The sequence below is a fragment of the Tamandua tetradactyla genome, chromosome 24 (assembly GCF_023851605.1).
Source record: "Tamandua tetradactyla isolate mTamTet1 chromosome 24, mTamTet1.pri, whole genome shotgun sequence".
Lineage (NCBI taxonomy): Eukaryota > Metazoa > Chordata > Mammalia > Pilosa > Myrmecophagidae > Tamandua > Tamandua tetradactyla.
The window spans coordinates 9,900,095-9,926,520 of record NC_135350.1 but is presented as its reverse complement, the minus strand read 5'-3'; the positions used below and the strand labels follow the sequence as shown (position 1 = coordinate 9,926,520).

The following is a 26,426-nucleotide window of genomic DNA, read 5'->3' as shown; positions in this document are numbered from 1 at the left end:
GCTAGCATGTGATCTTTCCTAGCCCTCAAGGGGCTTAAACCTAGAATGTGGTCAGCCTTCAGTTGGTCACCTTTAACCCAAGGCCAACCAAAGGTCAATCATTTCTCCTTTGGAGAGTGAGGTGTACCTCATAGGGTTACGGATCTTGGCGACTAGGAAGTCATTTTTGCTTCATCTTTGAGGATGTTTGACTGTGTAATAACTTTAACAAGGATTGGAAAGCCTGAGCTTTTTCTTTCAGATGCATTTTTATTCCATTTTTATTATTTATTATAATAAAAATGCATTATTTTATTTATTTATCTCCTTTTTCTAGGCTTTTCCTTTCCAAACCAATTAGCTTGCTAAAATGGTTAATACGAAATCAGGTTCCAATAATTAATTTACAAATACTCAGTTTTATCACAATGGCATGGCTGTGAGGGGCCCTTAGATATCGCTGCGTAATCCCTTCAGTTTACAGCTGAGGAAAGCGAAGCCCACAGAGGTTACGTGCAAGAGCAAAGTCTCCACACTCCACCAAGAAATTTTGACTTCACTATTTTTTTTCAATCAAGGTTTTCTGAACTTTGGTGCTTACCAAGCCTTAATTATGAAATCATTTGCTTTAGTTTAGTTTTGGGTTTGTTCACCTTGGTTGCTCATCAATTGATTCTTAAACACCAAGTTTGTGTTTGTATCCATTCCATGTTAGTGTCTCAACTATGATTTGGCTTCTTGTAGTTTTTTGGACCTTATGTCAGTGGAATCCTGTACACAAACCCTGTTGAAATATACAAATTTCTCTACTCTGTCTGACATGGGGAGAGTTTCAGAGAACAACTCATTTCTAAAAACCAAGAAATGGGAAAAAGCTATACCATACACAAAAATTATGAAAATTAGATATTTGTTTATAGTTTAATCATAAGAACAGTTTTCTTGTTCTTCCAAATGTAAATACATACTAGAATAAACTCTGTAGAATATACAAAAAAATACATACTTTTCCCATGAAATTTTTCTTTATAATAAATAGAAGGGAACACGTGTGTGGCTGATCCTGATAATGCTCCGTGTCTGCTTAGGTTTTCAGTCTGTTGATTTATTTTTAATCTCTTGAAAGAATGGGGGAGTTCCTTCTCCCTAAAAGGTCAAGATAAATAATTCATGAAGCAATCCTCCCTCCTTATTTTTCCCTTTTCCTCCACATTTTTCCTTTTGATAGAGAGTTCAGACTAAATTTCCACGCTTGCATTCAATGAGTACAAAGCCTACAAATTATACAATGACTTCTAACCTGGCCCTCTAACAAAACAACTTTTTTTTCCTCTCATAAATCATAAGAGACAGATGGCAAAATGGGGAAGAAAAAGGAAAGAGAAGGACTGGACAATAGGCATTGTGACGAATCTGGGAAACAGAACAAAGTGCACATCAGAGAGAGAAAGTTTGGTTTGACAGGTGAAATTCCCACAGCCTGCAGACTGCAGTGGGAATAAAGCAGATGCCAGCCATTGCAAATCTGCGGATAATATTATTACCGGTAAAATCATTCAGATGCTAAGATACATTTCTTTCTACTCGACATTAACATCTCTATGTAGAAGCAAAGGTGACGAGATCACAGGAACCAGTTGCATTCCCTCTGGGAGATTCACACGAACAGCACCGAGTCCTCAGGCGTTACAGAGAGGGGTGGGGCGTCATTTCGCTCTGCAAACCCTTTAGCTAGGCACTCTCATCCCCTCCCAGCGTTTCTTTAGCCACAAGAAGCGCACCCGAAACTCCATCATCGTCTTTGATAAACGCCATCACACCTTCATTCGATCAGAGCCCGTCGGATTAAGAAAACCCATAGCCAAGGAATGTAGCAAAACAACTGAGGAATCAGAACGGCTACATCTGCTCTGTGAAGTGAGGTGGTGACCAGGTCTTGGAAAGAGGGGGCAGGGAAGGGGTAGGAGAAGGGCTAGGTCGGGGACAGGAAAGGGAACCCACTAAGACCTGGTGTGGGTAGCAGAGATGGCGTCTCTAGATGCAGTCCCTGGCTATGGGAAGATGAGGTGCGTAGCGGTGCTTATCGCGAGGCGGGGGCTGCCAATAGTCCATGTCTGAGCCCGCCGGACTGGCAGGAGATAAAGTGCAGCTGTAGGGAGAAGTGGAGTTGGAGGACGCGGAGGAGGACGGCGCGGGGCTGTTGGTGCAACTCCACGTGGAGGCGGGCGATGGGCTGTCCCCGCAGCTGCTCAGGGCGGCGCTAGCGCCCCCGGGGCTCAGCAATACAGCCTCGGAGAAGAGCGCCCCCGGCAGGCCCCCGCCGCCGCCCCCGCAGTGGTCGGCCAGACGCAGGGTCTCCGTGAGCGCCCAGATGTAGTTGTGGGCGAAGCGCAAAGTCTCGATCTTGGTGAGTTTGGCGTCTTCGGGAAAGGTGGGGAGCACCTCGCGCAGCGCGTCCAGCGCCGCATTGAGATTGTGCATGCGATTACGCTCGCGGTTGTTGGCCTTCAGCCTGCGGGTCTTCTTGATGCGCTGCACGGTCTCGGCTGACTTGGCACCGCGGGAGACCGCCCTGGCCCGGGAGGGACGCCGCTTGCACTCGTGCGCCAGGTCCAGCAGCCGCGCGGGCCTACAGCTCTCGGCGCCAGCCGCTGAGCGGTCCAGCACTCCCGACCCGGCCTCGACCCTGCGCGTTAGCCGCGGCCCGCCGGGAGCTCCCAGCTCCTCCTCCTCCTCCTCCTCTTCCTCCTCCTCGGTGCTGGACGACAGCGGGGTCAGCGCAGCCGAGGCGGGGGAGGTTGAGCCGAGCAGCACCAACACGTCCTCTTCTTCCTTCAACTCCAAGGTCTCGGACTTGACGAACATCCTACCGAAGACAAGTAGGGAGGGAGAAAGAAGCAACCGAGGGGTAAATATAAACTCAGAAACGCGTTCACCATGTCGCCGGGGCCTGCACCTGCGCTCAGTGGAGGGGCAGCTCTAAACCGCGCGGTGGAGGAAGGTATTCAGTCGGGGAAGAAACCCCTCCCCTCTCTCAAAGCTCTGGAGCTCTGCTCTTTAGGACCCAGCAGCCAGCCAGGCGCAACCGCACTCGGCCAGTTGCCCTGGCGCTTGGGTTCCCTCCGCGGGAAGGGACCGTGGCCCGCGACACAGAGCGCGGGGGCAGCGGGGGGCAGCGGGGGGCGGGTGGAGGGGGGGCAGACCGCCTGCGGACGTGTTGGGGCTGAGTGCGGGAAACAACCCTAGAAGTTGGAAGCCGTGGTGCGCGTACTTACTTAGTTCGCTCTAAATGTGCTTCAGCGTCGCTGTTACTTTGGTGTGTGCGGAGAATATGCGCGCAGCTGGCAGCGCGGCGCAGCGTCCGTCTCCCCGCTTGAAGGCAGAGGGCCCGGCGTTGTGCGGCGCGGCTCCGCGGGGGACTTCTCCAACCAGGGCGTTTGCCAAGAGCCCCGGCGGCGGCGGCGGCGGCCCGCCCGGGTCTCGTGTGTTGTGGTGGTGGTGCGTGTCTGTCAGTCAGTCCCTGGCCGTGCGGCTCCTGGCACGCGACTCCCAGGCACTCCAGTTAAAGCGAAGCTGCTTGTGGTTCAGTGGCTGCGTGTCTGGCACACGACTCTCCTTAAAACCCCTTATATACCACCAAGAAAACAATCAGATATGCCCCCGGGGCTCCCACCTCACACCCCCTCGGCCGCCGCCTCCTCTTCCCCCTCAGCCCCTGTTCCGGCCCCCCTTCCCCCTTCTTTTCCCTCCCCCGGCCTATTCTTTTCATTGAATTATCATCATTCATTTCTTTCTCTTTCTTCACCCCCTTCCCCCCTCCCCTGGCCCTGCCATCCATCCTTCTTCCCCCACCTCTCCCCCGCCCGCCCCCCACCCCTTTCTTTAATCAGCATAAAATGGTTTTAAAGCTCCTGTTGGAGCTCGAGGCTGCGGCTGGAGCTGCCGAGGCTGCGGCTGTTGTCGCCGCCGCTGCCCATTGTGATTGGTGGCTCGCGCTCGGCTGGAGCGTGCCGCTAATTTATTAATGAATGGAGGTCGCGAGGCGCAGCTGGCCAATCAGGGCGCCCCAGACTCCGGGAGGCCGGCGAGCCACGCGCACCGGAGCCCGCTGCCTTTCAGCCGCTCATTAGGGGCCGGGACGCGGGGGACCGTTGGCGAGTTGGGGGTGGGGGGCTAGGACTGTCGCCCTCGCCCGGGTCTTCGCCGACGCCACGGCTCCCCCCCCCGCCCCCGCCCCCGCCCCCGCCCGGGCGCTGCCCGGCCTCCGCGCTCTCGGCCGATGGGAGCCGAGGAATTAGTTAATGGGGGTCAGAATCCTGCGGATGGCGTCAGCCCTGTGTTGCTGCGGGGCGTCTCTTGGCAAAGCCTCTTAGGAGCTGTAGCAACTAGTAAACGATTTTAAAGCGCATTCGTTGGGTTAGGGGAGGACCAGGGGGTCGGGAACGAGCTGTGGGCCCAGAGTGAGCATGCTTGGGTTCCAGGGACTGATGTGGGAGTGTGACCAGAGAGGACACGGGGGTGGGGTGGGGGCAGTTGGTAGAGGCGTCTCCTGGAGGGGAAGATGGAGTGGGGGAGCAGACCATGGGATTCAGAGGCGGTGAGAATAAAAGTATTCACATGTTAGAGCTGGATAGGACCTCCTCATTTCACCTGTAACAGACTGACATTCGGAGCCCTGACGTGAGATGTATTTTTCGGATTACCCCTAGGTTCTGGCTGGACCGGATAGTAAGGAGACTTCTTGCGTGGCTGGCGTGGAGCCCCGCGGGAGGCGCAGCAAAGCGGTGGCTCCTGCGAACGAATGGGCTGCGCTGACATTTCCGTGACCTCTGCTCCGCGCTGGGGGGCGTTGTAGGGACACGGGGATCGTCCTCGCGATTCTCCTGGCCTTTCAATGGAAAACAGCTGAAGGACCACCGGACTTCGGAGGAAAGTTGTTCTGAATTGCTTGTCATCCAGCCCACACACACTTTCCCCAACCACACATGCTCACGCCCACCCTCTTGTCAGTGTTGCTCGTTTCCTTAGAGACAGACCCAGAGCCCCCCAGAAGAGTGTGCGCTGAACTGAGTGTTAGAGGGAGATGATTGGCGGTGGTGGATCTGGACCCCAGTAGACAAGAGAGGACTGTCTTGAATTCCTTTTGCAAGTAGGTGTTAAGCAAGATGCAGCTGGAGTGTTAAGAAAGGAAGAGTGGCGGGATAAAGACAGTACTACCTGCGAGTCTCTGTTCACTCAGTTTGCAGGAATTGGAAATAAGTTGTATTTCAGAGAAGGGGATGATGAGAGTGGTTGTTAGTGTTTGGGCATGGTTTAAATTTGTTTTAATGTTTTCTGCCAGGAGAAAAAGAGCAGGATTGGAAGATACAAAATAAAGAAAATGAAATTAGAATACTGTGAGACTGTTGCTCGCTGCCCCTCTCTTACTTCCAGACTTCCTTCTGTCTTGAAGTGATTTGAAAACTGCCATGGTTTTCACTTTGCTCCTTGGTATTTGTTTTGCATTTCCCCTACACTTCAAAACTAAATTCCCCCAAATTGAAAGCATTATTTTCGTGACTTCCTCAGTCCCTTCAGAATGGTTTAATGCTTTGATTTTACTTGTTAGAAGTGCAGAAATGAACAAAAGGAAGAAGAGACATCCATTTTCACCAACATTCAGCATTGGCCTCTCTCACACTTTGAGTCTCTGTACCATGAACCTGCAGAATCAGAACATCATAATGGGGTTAGATTGGGGGAAAAAAAAGTAGTGAAAGATGCCAGAAATGCTTGCCTTGGTTGCACATACACACGATAATTATTTTATAGGTAATGATCATTGATAACACTAATATTCTTCTTACATTCCCCCCAAAAGAATGCATGCCAAGTGTGTGGTATTGGAAAATGGGTAAAGATTGAAGGAGTATGAGGGAGTGGATGCAGGATTGTTGCTTGTTTGTTTAATTTGAAGTAAAGGATGAGAAAGCTAGATTCTGAGGAAATGATCAACGTCTGCTAAAAATTACCAGAATAATGGTAAGAGTCAAGGTGCCTCAGTCTTTAGATATTTACATCTACAGGAGTTGCCTGGAAAGAAAGATAAGCCAGTAGCGTAATGTAACAGAAAGCAAAAGGAAGTTCATTTTGGTATCAAAAGAAACATACCTCTTGGGATAGTTGAAAAGTTTGGTCTAGTTAAGAAGTGTTAAGTTGATTTAATGATATAATACATTTGGGTAAGGGCAGAATCTGAATCCAGTTAAGTAGAAGCTTATAGGAAAACCTGTTGATCTTTGTATAACCCTAAATAATCACCGAACTCAAGCTGGATCTAATGTTTAGTGCCGCTAAAACACACAATGGGTTTCTTTAGTTGATTGTTAACAGTGTTTAGGAGTCTGACTCCCCAGTTTTTATGTTCTCCCAAGATTTTATGTTTTTACGATGCACTGACAGGATACATGTGTTCCTTTGGCAAAATCCTAACCTATACTGTTGATGAGTGATGTTATGGTGGCAAGTTAATAGCACACATTTAGGTGTATCCTCTGTTTAGTAATGGTAAAATGGTATCAGGGTAAACTGCACATTTCCTCTACAGCAATTGTCTTCAAATGGATAAAAGCATTCCGACACTGTCAAGAAACTTAAGGTTGTGTACATATTTAAACATTGGCATACACCAATCTTTAATCCACTTAAATATAAAGACATCATGGGTTCACACAATTTTATTTTAAAATAAGGGCCTCTTTGGGTATATGAAGTGGTGTGTGCTAGATCACCATGGGAAGCACAGGCGCACATCTTGAATTTTCAGAATTCTGGTGATATGTAGCTTTCAAGAGTAGTGTCTCTCATCACACTTGAAAATAGAATACTTCTGTAAATATTTTCCACTATGAAAATACCATTTAAAAAAGAAAAAAGAGACAACCCAAGGATATAGTAGGAGAATCTGATAACACTAGTGCAATCCAGAGACCAAAGGTTCACATTCTATTGCCTGGATAGCAAATTCTATTTGTTCAGCATTTTGCTCGGTTTCACTGAAAGAAAGCAATTTCGATTTGTACTCAGATTTGCAAAGACGTGACCAAGGCCAAATATCCTTAGCTGGGCTTGTCTAGCACTCTTTTAACTTAAATAAATTCAAGAGGTACTTGTGTGGTCTAAAAGATTGTCCAGATGAAACGAGGCTGAAATGTTATGCGAAGGGGGAGGGTAGCGCTTGAATAGCTTCAGCCAGGATGGTGACCCAGGGCCTCTCCTGTCCATTGCGTGAACTGTCCTAAAGGGTCAAACTGTTCATCTTCAGCCCCTCTTTCAGCGTGCAATCCTACTTTAAGAGAACAAAAGCTCAAAGCAGGCAGTTATCAAGAAATGGGAGCACTGTGATTTAAACTCATCCCCAAGCCTTAGAAAGGAGGCCGAGTGCTTGTAGTGAGAGAAAAGTGAAGTAGGGTAAGGGTGAAGGGGTGGAGAGCTTTAGAAAGTCTTTGTTGCTTCTAAAGAAGCTTGAACTTTGAGACGACCCAGAAGCCCTAAAGTTTAGGGTAGATGTTGCCGTGGGGCCATAGGCTACATCCCATCCGCACTTCGACCTCACAAGTGGCTGAAGAGGACAAATGCTCCCCAGACCTCACTTGCTGCTGCAGGTGAATATGGGGGTGGCAGGTGGCGGGGGTTGGGCGGGCTTGGGGGCTAGTTGGCGCCAAGGGGTGCGCCGTTCCAAGAAAGTGAAAGAGCAAAGATTTGTGCTCCCGGCGAGCCTGGCTCCTAGCTCACAGTAAATCACCCTGTCGGCCAAGAGAGGATGCTACTACTCTCTACTGAAAGAACAGCATCAGAGCCTGCCAAAGGGTTTTGTAGCCTAAATCGCAATGCTCTGGGGTGAGTTGCCCGGCAGAAAGATGGCGAGAAAAAGTCAGTCAATCCTGAACATCTTTCGGCATCACCATCTCTAGTTTGTTGGGAACTGGAACATCTCTCGCCATCGCCCACTGGGAGGTGGAAATGCGGTTTCCCGAGTAGCCGAGACGAGGGTGGGAACCGTCAGCTTTCTTCGCAGAGGACCCTCTGCAAGGCCAGTGTTCCTTATTGGTGGGCTCTGGGGACCAGCGCGGCTCGGGCTTTTTGGCGTCGCCCTTCCCGGGAGCCGAGGAAGCCGAGGGAAACAACCATGTGAACTCCCGCCTTGGAACTGGCCTCCAGTCACGCTCCCGGACAGAGTTCTTAATCTCACCCTTGTCCTTCCCTTGGATCCTGTCCAGGAAGGACTCGGCGTTAACCTCGTCCTGGAGAGGGCCGGGCTACGCCGCCTGCGCTGCGGCTTCACCGCCCCACCCCTCACCTTGGGAAAATCTTGAGCGTCGCAAGAGGAGACAGGCCCCGAGCCCCATTCCCGAAACCCTTGCCCCGAGTCCGCACAGCTTGCTCGGGTGCCGCGTTCCAAACCAAAAGGGATCCAGGCTTGACTTTCAAGGTCTGCTTGAAGGCGGCGGAAACTGCCAGGCAGGTGCTGGGAGGTTCGCTTCCTCCTGTACCAGCCCTGCCCTCTCCCCGCTCGCCCCGGGGAAGGCAGCGGCCCGCAGGCTTCCCCTCGCTCCCCAGGCGACCCGCTGGCCAAGCACCCCTCTTCTTTCCCACGAAGGAGAGAAAATACTGTAGAAAATTGTGCCAGTCCCCGCCAGCTTTTTGACCGTTTTGCTCGTGATTGGGGGGCTTAGAGGCACATTTGGGACAGAACCTCGACGACACCCCACCCCACCCCCCACTCTCTGTGCCTGCAAAAAGGGACATTGGCTATCCGGGGGAAAGTGCAAGAAAGAGAGCACTAATCGCTGAACCAGGAGACAAACACGATTACCAGCTCCGAGCCTTGAGTCAGAAAGTCTCATAGACTTTAAGATGTTAATCCCCAGCATAATCCTTCCTTTGGCGTGTAGGAATAGTGCAGCCACAAGAGTTGTTTTGTTATTTATATTGGCGTTTAATAAAACTCAGCCAGTGGTGAATGGGCTGCCCACTCTCCAATGGTAATTAATTCCCTATTTCTGTGACCCAATTGTCTTGGGACAGAGCGGTGGGCCCGTCCCAGTGCCCCGGTTCCCCTTTGTGCTGATACACGGCCCTCGTGCTTCAACAGCTATGGAAACTCATTCTTTTGATGTTATTCAAGGAGTTTTCCTTGGGCATCTTCTAAACTTCAAGGACCCTTTTCTTTCTCCATTTCATGAAAAGCAGAGCGAGCTTGACCACCTCTGTAGAATTTAATGATTTCGTGAAAGGACTCTTTGGGGTTTGTGTAAGGAGTTAGACGGAGAAAAAGAAAATTTGGCAGCCTGCTCCCTCGCTCGGACAGTCCCAAACCTGGAAAACACAAAACTTATTCACGAGCAATGGATAAAGACCTTGAAAGCTGATTTTCCCTCTCCTCTCCCCGCTAAGGAAAACAAAACAAAACAAAACACGTAGTTCTCTTCTGGAGATAAATATATTATTTTTGTTGTTGTTGTTGTTGCTGATATAAATAAAAAGGGCGAGGGTGGGCTAAATAAGTTGGAATCGTTAGTGGAGAAGGTGGCTTAATATGTACCGTTTAGGATATTAGTTCAGTACTTTAAATCATTCATTGTCATCTTCCATTTCTACATTAAAAGTACATTTAATGAGCACTCAGTGGGTGCGGAGCACTGTCCCAGCCGCTGGGAACGCTGCGCCGATGCCCAAAACAGACACGGAGCCCTACTCCCAGCGGGCTTGTATTCAGACAAGCAGGCAAAAAAGTTATTTACGTCAGAACACGTTAAATGGCTATGTAGACAAGCAATGTACTGTACTAGTGTCGGAAGAGAGCGAGGCTACGTTTTATTTTCAGGCATCCAAGGTGATATTTTAGAACTCAAACTAATCGGGGCCGACCCTTAGAGCTGATTTATTCCTTCTTTCATTCCCCAAGTATTTCCCGAGCGCCTACCGTGTGCCAGGTGCTGTACGAGGCGCAGAATACGCTCCCGGAGCGAACCAAGTAACTATGGCCTGTTTCGTTGTCAGTCATAATATTGTGATAATTCAATTGCTGCTATTGCACTGGGCCGGTCCGCGCGGGCCGGGGCTCCAGGCCGGGAGGGGGCGGCCGCGGCGCTCCCAGGCAGCGCTCCGTGCACAAGTAGCTCTTCTATGTCTTTATACGCACTTCCAAAAAAACTTCGCAAGTCACAGAAACAATTCAGAATTCAACTAAGAAAATACAGAGTGAACCATATGGCCTGGGTGGCTTGAGTCGGCTGCATTTTCCTCTAAACAAAGAAGGGATTGAGAGTTGAAGGAAAGGAGAAAAAAACCAACTTTCCGGCTGATGAAGCTGTTGTCTGGAGGCAATGATCCCAAATCTGAAGGCTTTATTCCGGCTCCGACCGAGACGTGATATGTCATATGATTAGCATCTTTCATATTTACAAGAGTAGTATGGGCTGCCAGTCTTGAGAGAAAGGCAAGAGAAAGAAGGGGGCATATGCTGAAATGGATTTAGCATTTGAAAGAGAGAAAGGAGATCGGATAAATACACTTAAACGAGGATTTAGTTTTACTCCTGTTGAGTTCTAATGGATTGTTGATTGAGATTTTAGGGGCCTGGAACCGAGGTGTCAGCAGTAATTTAAAGAAGGTATTCAGTTCCCCAGCGCCTCTTTTCTCCATTTCCCCCTCCCACCCCTCCCACCCCTCTCTCATTTGTGCCTTCAAGCAGGACGGGGGCGGGGAACGCTTTTAAAACAAAACACAAAACAACACGAGCTTACCCGGGTGGGGAGGGGGGCTGTATGTGAGGGACCCCGGAGCGCATATGGGTTTGAAGCGGACGCCCCTTGCAGGCTGCCGCGCCCCCGTGGTCACGCTCCCTTCTTTCCACACCTGAGTGTTCCCGGGACGCGTAGCGGGTCCAGCAGGGCTGAGCGCGCCCAAGGGCACCGGGCCCTGCGAGGGTACGCGGCGAGGTCGTGGCGCCCCCTGGCGGGGCAACGGGAAAGGCGGAGCCCGGTGGGCCCCGGGTCTGCAAGGCAGGTCGCCCGCCCTCCCGCCGCAAGCGGGGCGCTGGGTTGGGCGTCGCTTCGCGTTCCCCCCCTCCTGGGGCCTTAACCTTAGGCCACTGCGACCAACGCTGGGGACCCGGCTGCTTCCTAACCTGAGAATCAACAGCGTCAGTGGTGGGCGCCCGGAGCGGAAGCAAACAGACATAAAACACTCCTCCAGTGGTTTTATTGGCAACCAAGTTTGAGAACCGACAGGTGTAGGTCCCGAGACTTTGGTTTTATTTGTTTTGTGAGTATTTAGCAGTTAGACGGCTGGAGGTGACCCCAAGACGCAAGAGGCGGGGGAAAGACTTGGGCCCCAACCTGCTAAAAGGACTTCTGATGACTGTAAGCGTGCGCATATGAGTACGCAGGTGTCTATTTATTAACATAATGTGTGCACATATAAACGCCTTACCTCACACACCCAGAGCCACATTCCAGAGATGTTCTGTAGATTGCTTGTGCCCTAGTATTTTTTGTTTTCTTCCCACTGGGTATTCGTTTTAGCTAGAGTTCGTGTGCTGGGGGCGGGGCGGTGAGGCGTAGTATCATTTGTCGTAGGACTCATCTCTTTGGTCCAGGGAAATTCCTGTTCCTGCTTTCCATTTTCTTCACTTTCCTGCTAAAATTTACTTGTCCTTAACTTTAGCATGCAAATGGTCCTTTCCCAAAAGTCAAAGGTAACTTAAGAACTTAAAAATTTAGCAATTTACTTGTGAATCAGAACAAATTTAAGCTGTCCCCATTTATTGACAACAGAAATTGACTAAATAAGTCATATTGCCACAATAACAAAATATCAGGCAAACTTTAAAATAGTATTTTTGACGACTATTTAGTAACAAGAAAAAGATCTCATAGTATTTAGTATGACCCTAATTTGTAGACTATATATATATGTGTGTGTGTGGTCTATCCCAGCCTGTAGACATAGCTATTTATATTTACAGATAAAGATATAGATACAGATAGATAGATATACATATCCGAATGACTGGAAGGAAACATAAACACTTACATCCTGGAAAGGAAAACATTCACAGTGCTTGTCTTTTTGCGATTGAGTAGAGGTGATTTACCTTTTGTTTTCTATGTCTTTCTACACCTTTCAAGTTAATTTTGAAAACTTAAAAAATGTTATTTAAAAGATCAGTGATCTTCTGGAGAGTATTTTTGTCTTTTGCAGTCTTCATCAAAGATCAGAGGGAAATTTCAGATCAGAGATGTCTGAAACGGGGTGAGCTACATCATAGAACACATCCACAGTTAAAATTAAGATCCAGATGTATGCAACCTACTCTCAAATGTCTAGGAGGTTAGACAGACAGACAGACAGATAGATAGATAGATAGATAGATAGATAGATAGATAGATAGATAGATAGATAGATAGATAGATAGATAGGATGCTATGACAAATGTGGCAAAATGTTAAAAGTTGGTAAATCTGGGTTTCTAGGTAGGAGTTATATTGGAGTTCTCTGTATTATTTTAGTATTATGTTTGCAACTTTCCTGTAAATTTGAAATTATTTCAAAATAAAAAGTTAAAAGTAAAGTCCCAAGAGTTGAACCATTTTTACGTTGACATGAGATACTGTCATTTCTAAAACAAACATTTAAAACTTGGTCTTTGATACCCAATGTAAACACTGTTTTATAAGGCAGAAACATAGTGCTAATTTCAGTATTTTTGTTAAATCACATTCCCTGGAGCTGGATGGAGAAGGGAAAGCTCCTGGAAGCTATTATTTTCTATATACTATACATACATCTATCTAGTTTTCCCAGATGGATAAATCTGCATTACAGGTGTTTAATGGATTTCTAAAGAAAGATTTTTTTTTTTACTAACATCTCAAAGCAATACACCTCTAGTTTAATAATACTTGCTAACAGGAAATCCTTTGTTTCTAATCTTACTTGAATGTTTCTTTTTGACCACCATCAGTAGTGATTACAAACTTTCTTCTTCTTTTATTCTGTACTTTAAAATATGGCATTTGAAGCTGCTACTTTTAACATAATTAGAATCGAGAAAATGTTTGGTTCTGAGTTTTGTTTTCTTTTTCTTTCTCTGTTGACAGAAGCCGTCTTTCCCCTGAAGGAGACGACTGTGGGTTTCTCTTTAACTTTGCATTTTTATAGTACCAATCACCACACTGAAACTATGTTGTATTATTGTCTTGCCTGAGACAGCAGGGCTGAGAATAAGAGAAAGGAAAGGATTTGCAAGAGGATAATGGCATTCTTCTCAACAAACTCTTTTTCTCTTGGGTTTTTATTTTTGAGGATTTGACGGTTCATTTTTTTCTCTTGAAGGAAGAAAAACATAATCTCACAATGCAATGCTGTGCAGTAAAACCAAGAGATGTTCTCTAAAGTTTTTTATGGTAAAAATCAACTAAGAAATTCTGAAACGCAAAATAAGCAAGAAATAAAAAATAAAACCCTATGTCAATATTAACCCAAACAAATTCCTGTTAATGGCCTAAATAGAACATAGCTTCCCTGAGATATGCCACCAAAAACTGAAGAAAAATTAATTTTTATTATTTGCATGAGTTTGGCAACTCCTCTCCTTATGCTTAAAATTATTTGAGTTATGTTGCTTTTGAGCCAACAATATTTCTCAGAGGTTTGAGGAAGTTGTTTTAGAGTTACAGTATTTCTTTATATAAATTGCTGCCTGTTCCCAAAGAATAGCATGCTTGTGATTTCTTCTCTAATTCATTCTTTGGCTCTCAATGTCTCATGAAATGGAGCTTCTGCTTACTTCTTTTCTGTGCTGATGCTGGGGAATAATACATGTTCACAATAAGCTAGTTGAAGAGTAGTGTCTTATTGCAGTAATAGATTTGTCCTCCCCCCCACACCGACACATCCCCACCACACAAGCCCAAAGTGCTGTTTCTTTTAAAATAGGGATGAAATAAAATTAACCACACAGAGTGTTCAAATAACAATAAATAAAAATCTATTTATATAGTTTCATATGAAGTCAGTATAATAGTTCTTGTCTCCAAGCATTTTGATGGTAGTGTTGATCGATGATTTAATCACAAATTTCCTGGCAATTGGGAAAGTTCATTCTAATCCAATACTTATAAAGAAGTAAATACGTAACTACAGAATACAAGGTGATTTTTCCTTAATGAGCAAGTTAGTTTGATCAATCTGAAGAGAGTCAAGTCAAAATTAGGGTTTCATAAAGATGAGGACCATCACTTTTCCCTCCTCGTCCCCCTCCTCCTAGTCATTAACTAATATTGATTACCCAGTGCATACTTTGTGACTCATGCCAAGATTGTGTCAGGTCAACATCCCATTTTGACAAAATTTTTTCTAAAGGAATTATTTATTTTGCAGTTTTTTTCTCTACTTGGTTTCCCCCCAGGTTTTTAGTTTGTAATCAGTAGCCAAAGGAAGTGGTTCTTCTGGAGAGCTTTCTTATAGGCTTATTTCTGGCTGATACCTGATGAAACTAAGGAAATAGGAATTACTTCTTGTAGAGAGGAAGAAAACCTCCAGTGAGCCTGCACTGTACATGGTAGGAACTTTTAATATATTATTTCATTTAGTCTTCATAAAAATCCCAATGAGGATATTATTGTCATTACCATTTTCATAAATGGGTGTTCTAGTTTGCTAGCTGCTGGAATGCAATATACCAGAAATGGAATGGCTTTGTTAATGGGGAATTTAATACGTTGCAAGTTTACAGTTCTAAGACTGTGTAAATGTCTAAATTAAAGAAAGGCTATAGAAATGTCCAAATTACACCATCAGGGAAAGTACTTGGTTCAAGAAGAGTGATGAAGTTTAGGGTTTCTCTCTCAACTGGAAAGGTACATGGAGAACATGGCATTTTGTACTAGCTTTCTCTCCAGCCTCCCTGTTTCCTGGAGCTCCCCCAGGGGCCTTTACCTTTTTCATCTCCAAAGGTCTCTGGCTGTGTGGACTCTAGGCCTCATCTCTAAAGGTTTCTGGCTGTGTGTACTCTAGGCCTTATGTCTCTCTCACAACTCTTAAAATGGGACGCCCTCCAAAATGTTTCCTCTTTTAAAGGATTCCAGTCAAGGCCCACCTGGAATGGGTGGAGTCACATCTCTCTCTTATCAAAAGTTAATACCGGGCGGGCCACGGTGGCTCAGCAGGCAGGAATGCTTGCCTGCAATGCCAGAGGACCCGGGTTCAAGTCCCGGTGCCTGCCCATGTAAAAAAATAAATAAATAAAATAACTTTAAAAAAAAGTTAATACCCACAACTGTATGAGTCACATCTCCATGGGAACAATAAAAAAGCTCCCAGCCAGCAATACTGAATGAGGATTAAAGGACATGGCATTGCTGGGGTCCACCACAGATTCAAACCGGCACGATGGGGATTAATATTAATTTGATGTGATATATGATATTGGTTTTAACTACCCATAACCTCTCACAATACAAATTTGTTACAAACTGCCATTGTGAAGTTTCATGTTTGGATGATATTAGTATCATGCCAAGTATTGTGTAATGATGCCTTCCACTTTTCTCTTTTAGAAGTACTGAGAAATCTCTGTTCAGTGTTACTTGGCTATCAGTAAGTGCTGAAAATAATGTAAGTACTCAGTTGCCTTTGTTGTTTTTCTCATTAGCTACCGTAAATTATGAGATTGAATTATGTATACCAGTTTAGACATGGTCTTAATCTTAACCCACATTCCTGTGGGTGTGCACTCATTTTTATCAATAATGTATATCCATTTTAAATAGGACCTCTTGAAGATTTTATTTTAGTTACACTGTGGCCTAGCTGAATGAGGGTAAACCTTAATCTGGATTACTGGAGGCTTTATAAAGAGCCAGAAGCCTGAAGGCAGGGAAAACTGTAAGAACAGAAGAAAGGAGAGAATATGTGATGGGAAAGCCAAGGAACCCCAGGAAGGGCTGGCAGCCAGCACCAGAAGACCACAGACTTTGAGGAGAAGGCAAGCTTTGCTAGATCTTGATGTTGAACCTCTGGTCTTTGAAACCATGAGCCAATATATGCTTGTCATTTAGCCCAACCCATTGTGATAGAAATTTTGTGAGTGTGTGATAAAACAGTTAATAAGGCATGACTTGGAGCTAACATGATCAGAAGCATAAATGCAAACTTGACACAAAAATCATATGTAAACCTTGATCACAGAGAAGCCTGGTGTCTTCATAGACGTTTACGCTTACATTCATAAACTCACCAAGGGCTGGGAACTACCTCATAAATAGAAGGGAATGCCATTTCCTATGTCCTTCAAGATATTTGATGAAGTAGACATATCCTGACAAGATTGAATGGAAGCATCCTTAATGTGACAACACTGTGGAAGAGACTTCCAAAAGTCCTTTACTAGCCATCTTCTTCTTCTACAGAAATAGGACCCACAACTTTTAGCTGGGCACATGCCTACCTATAATAATGACCACATTTTTCACTTTCCTTGCATCTAGGAGTAATCAGTGCTTTCAAATTCTAGCCACTGAGATGTAAATAGAAGTAGTGTGTGCAACTTCATGTCCTTAATGGTAGAAACATGCTATTCTCTCTCTCTGACATTTGGAACACAGATTCAATATCTGATTTCCATCTTGGGTCACGAGGAAGAGGAGAACATCCTGGAGATGATGGAGCAGACATGCCATGCCAGGATCCCCACTGTTTACTTCCAGTTTTTCTATGCATGATAGAAATAAACTTGACTAAGCCACTATTGTTTTGGGCTTTTGGTCACTCACAGCTGAATCAAATGAGTACAAGCTCCAAACACATGAAAAATAAAAGAGAGAAGGAGGTTTTTTTTTCTTTGCCTCTCTCTCAATCTTACTTTGATTCCTAAAGAATCAAAGGTGGGGAGGCTGTGTACCTGGTCCGAGCAGAGAATAGTGGGCAGGGTGCTGGAGAAGGGATGGACCAGATATAGCAGGTTGGGTTTCAAACCAGGATGCTAGAGTCTCCTGGTTAAAACAGAGCTCTCTAAACTTACCTGGCAGGGGAGATACCACGATCACGAAGGTGGTTTTCCCAGGGCGAGGCTTATCCATTGCACTCTAGATGTGCTGACCCCTCCGATTTCCCCAAATGTGGGAAACTCAACTGCATAATTTGTGGTAGGGGGACTGTATTTGAGCTCTCCCCTGTTTTAAAAAAAACAAATAAAAATAAAGAGCCCAGCATACTTAAGAGTGAAATGCCTTGATTCATCTCCCACAGCTTGAAGGCATGACAGTGACGGGAGATACGTAGACTTGTGGCACAGGGAAATGTGTGCACAGCAAAGGAAATCTATACTTCTCTAAAAATAGAAAGGAATTCTTCCTCACCAAAATGTTTATATTCTACTCAGTAATCAAGTCTGAAATCTCCAAGAGTTAAAGAGACTCTGTCACTGAAGTCCCATCATAGCCCTTGGTGTTACAGCAATCTTTCTATGAAGGCCATAATTGACTCTGTGTTGTTGTATTGGCCCTACAACCGGAGGAAGCATGAATTTAAGCACGTTCATAAATTGGATGGCCATGATTCTTTACAAGTACTTCAGTGCTATGTTTGTGGGCCCTGGCTTTGCCCCTCTGGGGTGGCAACTGGAAAATTCTCAGGATAGCTTGTAACTCCAGTATTGCAAAATCTGCCAACCATACAAGGCACCGTGATCACATCATTGCGGAAAGCGTAACAGGTGTGCGGTGAAGATGGACCATCACTGTCCTTGGAGCCACAACTGCTGTGGTTACCAAAATCATGCTCTGTTCACATTGTTTCTCCTTTGAGCACCCCTGGGCTGTATTCATGCCGCTTTCATTTTTGGTATGGCTATGCACGTATAATTTTATAGTCGGCTCTCTTTTGCATGGAACACAGTAAAGACTGACATGAATGCAGCCCTGACAAATCCTTCTGATTATTCTGTTTGAATTAACTTCATCTGCTGCCACCTTGTTTGCCTTGGTGGTAGCTTTGGGAACAACCATAGCTGTTGAAATGTTGTTTCCTATCCAGACAAAATAATTCTCAGAAACAAAACTTCTATTGAATCATGGATTAAAGAGAAGATTAAAAATCAAATTCAGTATTACCAACTAATGAAGTCTTTGATTTCCCTTATGGTAGATGGAAGAACTTTTTTTCCTGATTTTAATATTTTTATTGTAAAAACTTAACATACAAACATTCTTTTTTTTTTTTTCAGGGGCAAGCTCTGGGAATTGAACCCGGGTCTCCAGCACAGCAGGCGAGAATTCTGCCACTGAGCCACTGTTGCCCGCCCCATACAAATATTCTTGACATACAAACATTCCATACATGGTGTATAATCAATGGCTCACAATATCATCACAATGTCATGTATTCATCACCATGATTTTTTAAAACATTTTTATCACTCAAGAAAAAGAAATATAAAAGAAAAAAAATCATATATGCTGTTCTAGTTTGCTAGCTGCCAGAATGCAATATACCAGAAATGGAATGGCTTTTAAAAAGGAGAATTTAGTAAGTTGCAAGTTTACAGTTCTAAGGCCATGAAAATGTCTCAATTAAAGCAAGTCTATAAAAGTGTCCAAATTAAGGCAACGACAAGAAGTAACCTTCACTCAAGAAAGGCCAGTTGAAGTTCAGGGTTTCTCTCTCAGCTGGAAAGGCACATGGCAAACATGACAAAGTCTGCTAGCTTTCTCTCTTAACTTCTTGTTTCACGAAGCTCCCCAGGGGCATATTCCTTCTTCATCTCCAAAGGTCTCTGGCTACATAGGATCTCAGCCTCATGACTCTTGCAGTTCTCAAAAGGGACTTTCTCCAAAATGCTTCCTTTTTTAAAGGAATCCAGTAAAGTAATTGAGACCCACCTGGAATAGGTGGCGTCACATCTCCCTCTATTCAAAAGTTAATACCCACACTTGGGCGAGTCACACCTGCATGGAGATAATCTAATCAAGATTCCAATAGCACTGAATAGGTTTAAAAGAACTGGTTGCTCCCATAAATTGAATTAGGATTACATGCTTTTCAGGCACATAATCCTTTCAAACCAGCACACATACCATACCCCTTACCCCTCCTTCTCATTGACTACTAGTATTTCAATCTACTCAATTTATTTTAACGTTTGTTCCTCCTATTATTTATTTTTATCCATATTTTTTTATTCATCTTAGATAAAAGGAGCATCAGACACAAAGCTTTTACAATCACACAGTCATATTGTAAAAGTGATATCATTATACAATAATCTGCAAGAAACAAGGCTACTGGAACACAGCTCTACAGTTTCAGGTACTTCCCTCTAGCCACTCTAATACACCATAAACTAAAAAGAGGATATCTGTATAATGCATAAGAATAACCTCCAGGATAACCTCTCGACTCTGTTTGAAATCTCTCAGCCACTGAAACTTTATTTTGTCTCATTTCTCTCTTCTGCTTTTTGGTTAAGGTTTTCTCAATCCTTTGATGCCAGGTCCCAGCTCATCCTGGATTTCTGTCCCACGTTGCCAGGGAGACTTACACTCCTGGGAATCATGTCCCACATAGTGGGGGTGGAGGGTGGCAGTGAGCTCACTTGCCACATTGGCTTAGAGAGAGAAAGGCCACATCTGGGGAACAAAAGAGGTTCTCTGGGGGTGACTCTTAGGCCCAGTTTTAAGTAGGCTTAGCATATTCTTTGCGAGGTTAAGTTTCATAGGGGTGAACCCCAAATTGGAGGCTTGGCCTATTGATTTGGTTGTCCATCACTGCTTGGTAGAATATCAGAAATTCTCCAAATGAGAAGGTTGAATATTTTCCCCTTTCTCCCCATTCACCCAAGGGGACTTTGCAAATTCTTCTTTATTTACTGTCCTGATCATTCTGGGATTTATTGGAGCATCACTCTCACCTGGACAAAACAACAAAATCTTATGCCCTATTCAAGATTCCATGTATTTATGGTGTAGATGGAAGAACTTTAAACAGGTATTTACATGGAGTTCCTGAAGGAGATGGACTGGATTGGCCAGTGAGAAAACTGTCACCAATATAGCTTAAGAATAGAGCACTTGAAACAAAAAGCAGATTAGAGAGTCAGAAGTGTTCGCCATAAAGTAAAAGATGATTATAGTGGTGTCTGCTGTCCTTTGTATAAAGGATTTGAATAAAACCTTCTTCAGAAGCCCTTGCACTAAAGAGCCTGGAGTAAGGCTACAGTAAGGTGAGATCATTTTAGGCACAGGAGGTTTCTTATACTGGTTGGATGGAGACAAAATTCTTGATGACTCCTTTATAGAAGGTGTTTTAAGAGTAAGAAGATGGTTCCCTAGAAACTGTAAAAGTGTTCCTGTGATGCTGAAACAGATAAGCCCCAGAGGGAGAGAAGAAAGATAGTCACTATTAAAGTTATTCTTTAATTCTACCCCATTACCTGAAAAGTGTATATATTACTAAAGAATTATGCCATGGGCCTATTCTGGTTAAGGTGTTCTTTTCCTTAGAGGTGCTCTAGTGCCATGATTTAAATAGTTTCATTACCATTTTGAAATGAAGAAGCAATTCTGCATATGCCTTTGAATTCCTGCCCCTTTTTACTACCTTTTCCTTCCCCCACCCACAGGAAACACGCTTCACCCAAGCAGTTACTCACACTTTCTCTAGGACTTTATTCCCCTGCAGATATAGTTCTGTCTTTGCCAGGAGTATCTGCATGTTCTGGTTTTATTCTTCTTTTACCCCTCAGTTAATATTTATTATGCAATAATCTAGATGCCATAGAACCTAATTAGTCTGATTCAATATAAGCTCAAATTTTGTTACCTGTCTTTCAATATTGCAGAATTTCTCAAATCAGGTAAAGATCAATAGGTATTTAGTTAAAAAAAGAAAAGAGTCAAAGGTGGCACTTTCTGTAACATAAAGTGGTAAACCAGTGAGCTTATTAATTCTAGATAGGATATCCAGTATACCTAGCAGGTTGTATAATTAAAGATAAGTTATACAAATGAAATTTCTCAATTTAACAACCACTAATGACAACATTTTATCTTTTAAGAACTTGAGACAAAATTGGAAAGGCAGATGGCATTTGAATATGGAAACAAAAGGGAGGCCACGGGAACATTTCCCTGGAGGAACAGGGAGTTAGAAGGACAATCTTAAAAAAGAACATGGCTGGATCTTAGAAAAATTGTTATGGTTGGTTATTTGTTAGTTTATTGTTGTTTTTTTTTTTATTTTTCAGTAGAAGTATAATTTATATAAAATAAATCCCTCCATTTTCGTGTACATTTCTGTAAGCCTTGTCAAATGCATACAGGGCTTGTGATAGATTGAACTGGTGCACCTAATTGCTGTACCTTAATCCACATTCCTGTGGGCGTGAACCTTTTGTAAATAGGATCTTTTGAAGATGTTATGCTTTAGTTAAGTTGTGGCCAATTGAAGCAGATTATTGGGGATCTTATTACTGAATCTGGATTACTGGAGGTCTTATAAAGAAATAGCCACAGGGAGAAGCTAGAAGTTGGAAGTCAGTAGGAGTTCAGAAGAACAAGGAAAGGACATCACCATTTGACAGGAAGCAGAGATGCAAATTAAGGGATCCCATGGATTGCAACAAGCCAGCACCAAAAGGCTACTGACCCCAGGAGGAAGCAAGTCTTCCATCTTCTAAAACCATGAGACAATAAATTCTTGTTTTCTAAACCAATCCACTACGTTTATGTCATAGCAGCGCAGCAGACTACAAGAGACCTGTAACCACGGTGACAATCGAGATAGAATACTTTCATGACTCAGAAAAAAAAAATCTTTCGTGCTCCTCTGTAGTCAATTGCTCTTACTAACTACCCCCTGGCCTTAGCAACCACTGATCTATTTTCCATCCCTATAGATTTGCCACTTCAAATTGTCACATAAGTAGAATCATATAGTATGTAGCCTTTTGAGTATGGCATCTTTCAATTAGCATAATGTATTTGAGATTTATCCACGTTGTTGTGATTATCAGTTTATTCCCTTTTATTTCTGAGTAGTATTCCCTCATCTGGATGTACCACAATTTGTTAATCCACATGCCAGCTGAAGGACATTTGGTTGTTTCTGTTTTAAGCAGCTATGAATAATGCTATATAAACATTCAAGTACAAGTTTTTGCATGAACTTAAGTTTTCATTTAACTTGAACATAGGACTAGGTTTGCTGGGTCATACAGTAAGTGTGTATTTAATTTTATAAGAAACTGCCAAATTTTTTTCCAAAATTATTTTGCATAATTCCAAAACCATTTTTGCATTCCCATCAGCAAAGCTGAATGTTTCATTTGCTCTTTATCTTTGATGGCACTTGGCAATGCCAGTTTTTTAAAAAATATTTAATTATGTGTAGTGGTATTTCATTGTGGTTTTGCATTCCTTTCATAACTAGTGAGATTGAGAATTTTTCTATGTGCATATTTATTATTCCTGTATCTTCTCTGGTGAACTATCTTCAAATCTCTTGTCCATTTTTAAAATTGGGTTGTTTTCATATTGTTGAGTTTAAAAGTTCTTTTTACATCTGGAAACAAGTTGTTATCAGATATGTGTTTTGAAAATATTTAATTTCTTTTCATTCCATTAAAAATTTCTCTTCAAGATCAGATCTTTAAAATTTTGATGAAGTCCTATTTAAAGATAGAGCTCTTGGTATGCTATCTAAGAAATCTTTAGTCCAAGTACACAAGGGTTTTCTTTTATAGGTTCTTCAAGAAGTTCTATAGCTTTACATTTAGTCTATGATCAATTTTTGCATATGGCGCAAGATTTAAATCAAGGTATACAGTTTTGGGTTTTTTTTTTTTTTTTTTTTTTTGCATATGGTGGTTTATTTGATTCCGCACCAAAGACTCTTCTTTCTCTGTTGAATTGCCTTCACATCTTTGTCAAAAAGAAATTGTCGATATTTATGTGGGTCTATTCTGAATTCCCTATTCTATTTTTGATTGTCATTGATTTTTATATTGTTATATTGCACAACTCTCTTGATTACCATAGCATTATAATAAGTTATGAAATCAGCTAGTGTGACTTGTTCTTTTTCAAAATGTTTTGGCTCTTCTAGATCCTTTTGCCTTTCTATATGCATTTTATAATCAGTTTATCAATTTCTGCCAAAAAAAATCCTGCTGTAATTTTATTGGGAATTGCATTGAATCTATAGATTAGTTAGGAAAGAACTGACATGTCTCCATTTATTTAAGTATTTGATTTATTTCACCAATGTTTTATAGTTTTCAGTATTCAAATCTTGCAAATAATCTTTATTTGTATCTAAGTATTTCATGTCTCTTGTTGCTATTATAAATAGTACTATTTCTTTAATTTTAATTTCCAATTGTTCATTTCTAGTACATACAAATATAATTTATTTTTTATATTGAGCTTCTCTCCTGAGACCTTGCTAAATTCATTTATTAGTTCTAATAGCTTCTTTGTGGATTTAACATTTTTTCTGAACTATCATGTCATCTGTGAATCAAGACAGTTTTATTTCCTTTTTTTCAATCTTTTATGTCTTCTTCTTGCTTAGTTTCACTGGTTAGCACCTTCAATACAATGTTTAATCAGAATGGTAAGAGTGGTCATAATTCCCTTGTTCCTGATCTTAAGAGAAAAAGTATTAAGTCTTCCCATAATTATGATGTTTTCCATAGGCTTTTTATACATAGTTTATCAAGTTGCAGAAATCTCCTTATTTAAATGTGGATCCTTGCTATCTCGTGCAGCAGGATACAGATGAGTTCATTTTACCTACTGAAGCTAATAAAATTTGAACTCCCTTCTTAACTAACAGAGGGTTTTGCATGTCAGGGGCTGCATTTGGGGCAAAGAATGGTCTACGGCTTGGACTGAAGGAAACGTAAACCATGGCCTAGTCGAAAGCAAGAAATGTACAGGTTTTGAAAATATGGTGACCAGGCAAGGGGCACATTGGGCTAATACTCTGGAGTCTCTAGCTTTGCTCTATAGTGCATTTGGTGCCATCATTGAGAAGACACGAGGTACAGAAGATGACCTCAACACAGTGGTGGCTGGAAACAACACAAACGAAACAACACAAACAAAACAACAACACAAAACAAAAACTAATCCTATGGACAGAGCAAATTAATTAGTGGTTACTTTGGGTAGGGGGAACTTGACTTCAAAAGGTACAAGAGAGCTTTTTTAACTGATTGAAATGTTCTTTATCGTGATTGTGGTGGTGGTTACACAGATATAAATATTTGTCAAAATTCATCATAAGGTACAATTAAATTGGGTATATTTATTGTATGTAAATTATACCTCACTAAAGCTAATTTTAAAAAAAGCAAAATTCTGAGGGTAAATGAAATGATACAGGTGGGTCAATGACCACATGTTGAGAAGTACTATTATGGCGATGAGATGCCATTGAAAAATTCCAATGTGATCATATTTGCATGTTAGAAAAAAAAAACATTTTGGTGGGAATAGTGACTGAAGACGAGTTGAAGAGCTGATTAGAGACATATAACTTCTGGGCATATGGGACATGTGAAATCAATTATCATAAATGTGTTGTGGCACCCATCTGCACATTAGTATAATTTTCTTTAGAGCACCCAGCAGCCCAGATGTAGGAAAAAGGAGAGGATGTTTGGACTAATTTAAAATTTTATCAGCTGGAGAAAACTGCAGCCAAGAGCTAATACACCAATGTAGTTGAGAGTGATTAAACCCAATAGGGTTCAGGCAGACAGGAAAGATAAGGAGGCTGCTAGATTGGAAGAACAGTAAGGAATCAGGAAATGAGAGATCACGATGAAGCCAAAGAATTGGTGTAGGAGAGAAGGATAGGTGATGGTCAGCTCTTAGTGGAGTAATTTAGGGTGATGACAAATCCCAGGTGATTTTTAAAAAATACAGGCACTATATATAATGTTCAGCGAAAAAGGCAAGGTAATGAAAATGTGTATGGTAGGTTATCATGAAAAAGGGGAGACCATTTTATAATGGAATTATTTGCATGTTAGTAAATATTTCTGGAAGGAAATATAAGAATCTTATAACATTGGTTGACCTTGGGGAGGAAAACTGGATAGATGTGGGACACGAGGAAGACTTTTCACTGTATTCCCATTTGTTCCACTTAAATATTGAGCCATGTGAATGCTATTATCTATTCAAAAATATATAAATAAAAGTAAACAAAAAGGAAGAGAAAGAAAGTAGATGTGGTTATAATGAATAAAACAAAAAGCGAGGTATTCACATTTAAAATGTATAAAACAATGCTTATATGTGAACAAATAGGAGGAAAGAGAAATAAGCACAGTTTGATTTACCCATCAAGAAAATAGAATAAAATGTTAAAAAAAATTTTTAAAAAAATTTTTTTAAATTTTTTAAATTTTAAAGGCAAATTTTTAGAAAAGGGAAAAGAATCACTTGGACATCATTTATTTTTATCATTTAACATTTAGGTACTTATTGAGAACCTGTTATGTTGGTGCTAATCCTAAATTATAAATGCAAAATATGATTCTAAAGAGGCATTGACATTAACATTATATATGTAATTCTTTTACCAATATGTTGTTTATTTTGTCCTTGTTCCCTTATACTCAGTCAGCTGGCTAATGCAGTATACCCAGCATATAAAATGTCTCATATAGCAATATCTAGACTAAGCAATTACCCTAGACTGTTGTTCATTACACTTTGTCTGATGCCCTAATTCTTTGTGCTCAGGATCCTGTCACCATGTTGCTCATGAAGGAAGAGGCTATACATCTATTCAAACATTGGATATGAACTGTGATTCTTAAAAAGGATCACAGACCAATGGGAGGTGCCATCTGGTTACACACACACACCAGTGGTGAAAGACCTTGAATCTTTTCATGCCTCAGAAGTTGTCAACCAAATCTTCCCCCAACAGTTACTTCCCTGCACACAAATTCATCCCTCTTCTATTGCTTACTGCTACACCTAGTCCTCAAAGATCTGGACCTCTACCTCACACTCCTAAACCCAACACTGATTCAAGAGATAAGGAACCTGAGGATACACGAGTCAAAGCATCAGGACATTTGACAACATTATGGCCATGTTAGTTCTTCATTTATTTATAAATAGACATTCCAAAAGAATGGTCAAAGAGGCCCAATTTTCTTACCTCACGAATGCTCCTAAGTCTCTCCATAAGGGAGTGTTCTAGCTTGCCCCATGTGGGAATGAGGGTTCTGTGTAGCCAGGTCACCTTCACTCTATGTCTAAGCTGGCACATAAAACAAAGCTGCACATAACCTGTTAGAGAAGACTGACTTGGACTACTCCAGCTAATACAGGGACAGCCACAGAGGAGATGCTCAATGAATGTGCTGAATTTTACTG

General features: G+C 42.6%; 1 protein-coding gene, 1 long non-coding RNA gene, 1 other non-coding gene and 1 pseudogene across 4 annotated transcripts; 3 read left to right on the top strand and 1 right to left on the bottom strand.

Annotated features, from left to right (window-relative positions):
• Positions 1 to 952: 952 nt before the first annotated feature.
• Positions 953 to 4,985, bottom strand: NEUROG2 (neurogenin 2). Of its 2 annotated transcripts, XM_077142527.1 has the most exons (3): positions 4,630 to 4,985; positions 3,255 to 3,604; positions 953 to 2,845 (listed from the first exon to the last, which is right to left on the bottom strand). In XM_077142527.1, exon 3 carries the CDS (start codon positions 2,842 to 2,844, stop codon positions 2,014 to 2,016), a length of 831 nt encoding a protein of 276 aa, XP_076998642.1. In that variant the 5' UTR covers position 2,845; positions 3,255 to 3,604; positions 4,630 to 4,985; the 3' UTR covers positions 953 to 2,013. The 2 variants fall into 2 exon arrangements, with proteins under 2 accessions (XP_076998642.1, XP_076998640.1); XM_077142525.1 differs by lacking the exon at positions 4,630 to 4,985 and having other exon boundaries at positions 3,255 to 3,787.
• On the top strand, positions 4,068 to 5,371 carry LOC143668027 (uncharacterized). The gene is made up of 2 exons (XR_013168248.1): positions 4,068 to 4,367; positions 4,689 to 5,371. It is a non-coding gene; the product is annotated as an uncharacterized LOC143668027 (long non-coding RNA).
• An 11,668-nt stretch (positions 5,372 to 17,039) lies between these two features.
• Positions 17,040 to 17,201, top strand: LOC143668644 (U1 spliceosomal RNA). Its single transcript, XR_013168509.1, has one exon. It is a non-coding gene; the product is annotated as a U1 spliceosomal RNA (small nuclear RNA).
• Positions 17,202 to 17,283: 82 nt separating this feature from the next.
• On the top strand, positions 17,284 to 20,428 carry LOC143668569 (palmitoyltransferase ZDHHC6-like; annotated as a pseudogene).
• The last annotated feature ends 5,998 nt before the right edge of the window (positions 20,429 to 26,426 follow it).

Excerpts from the sequence above, each read along its gene's own strand:
- NEUROG2 (XM_077142527.1), bottom strand. The coding sequence starts at position 2,844 with ATGTTCGTCAAGTCCGAGACCTTGGAGTTGAAGGAAGAAGAGGACGTG.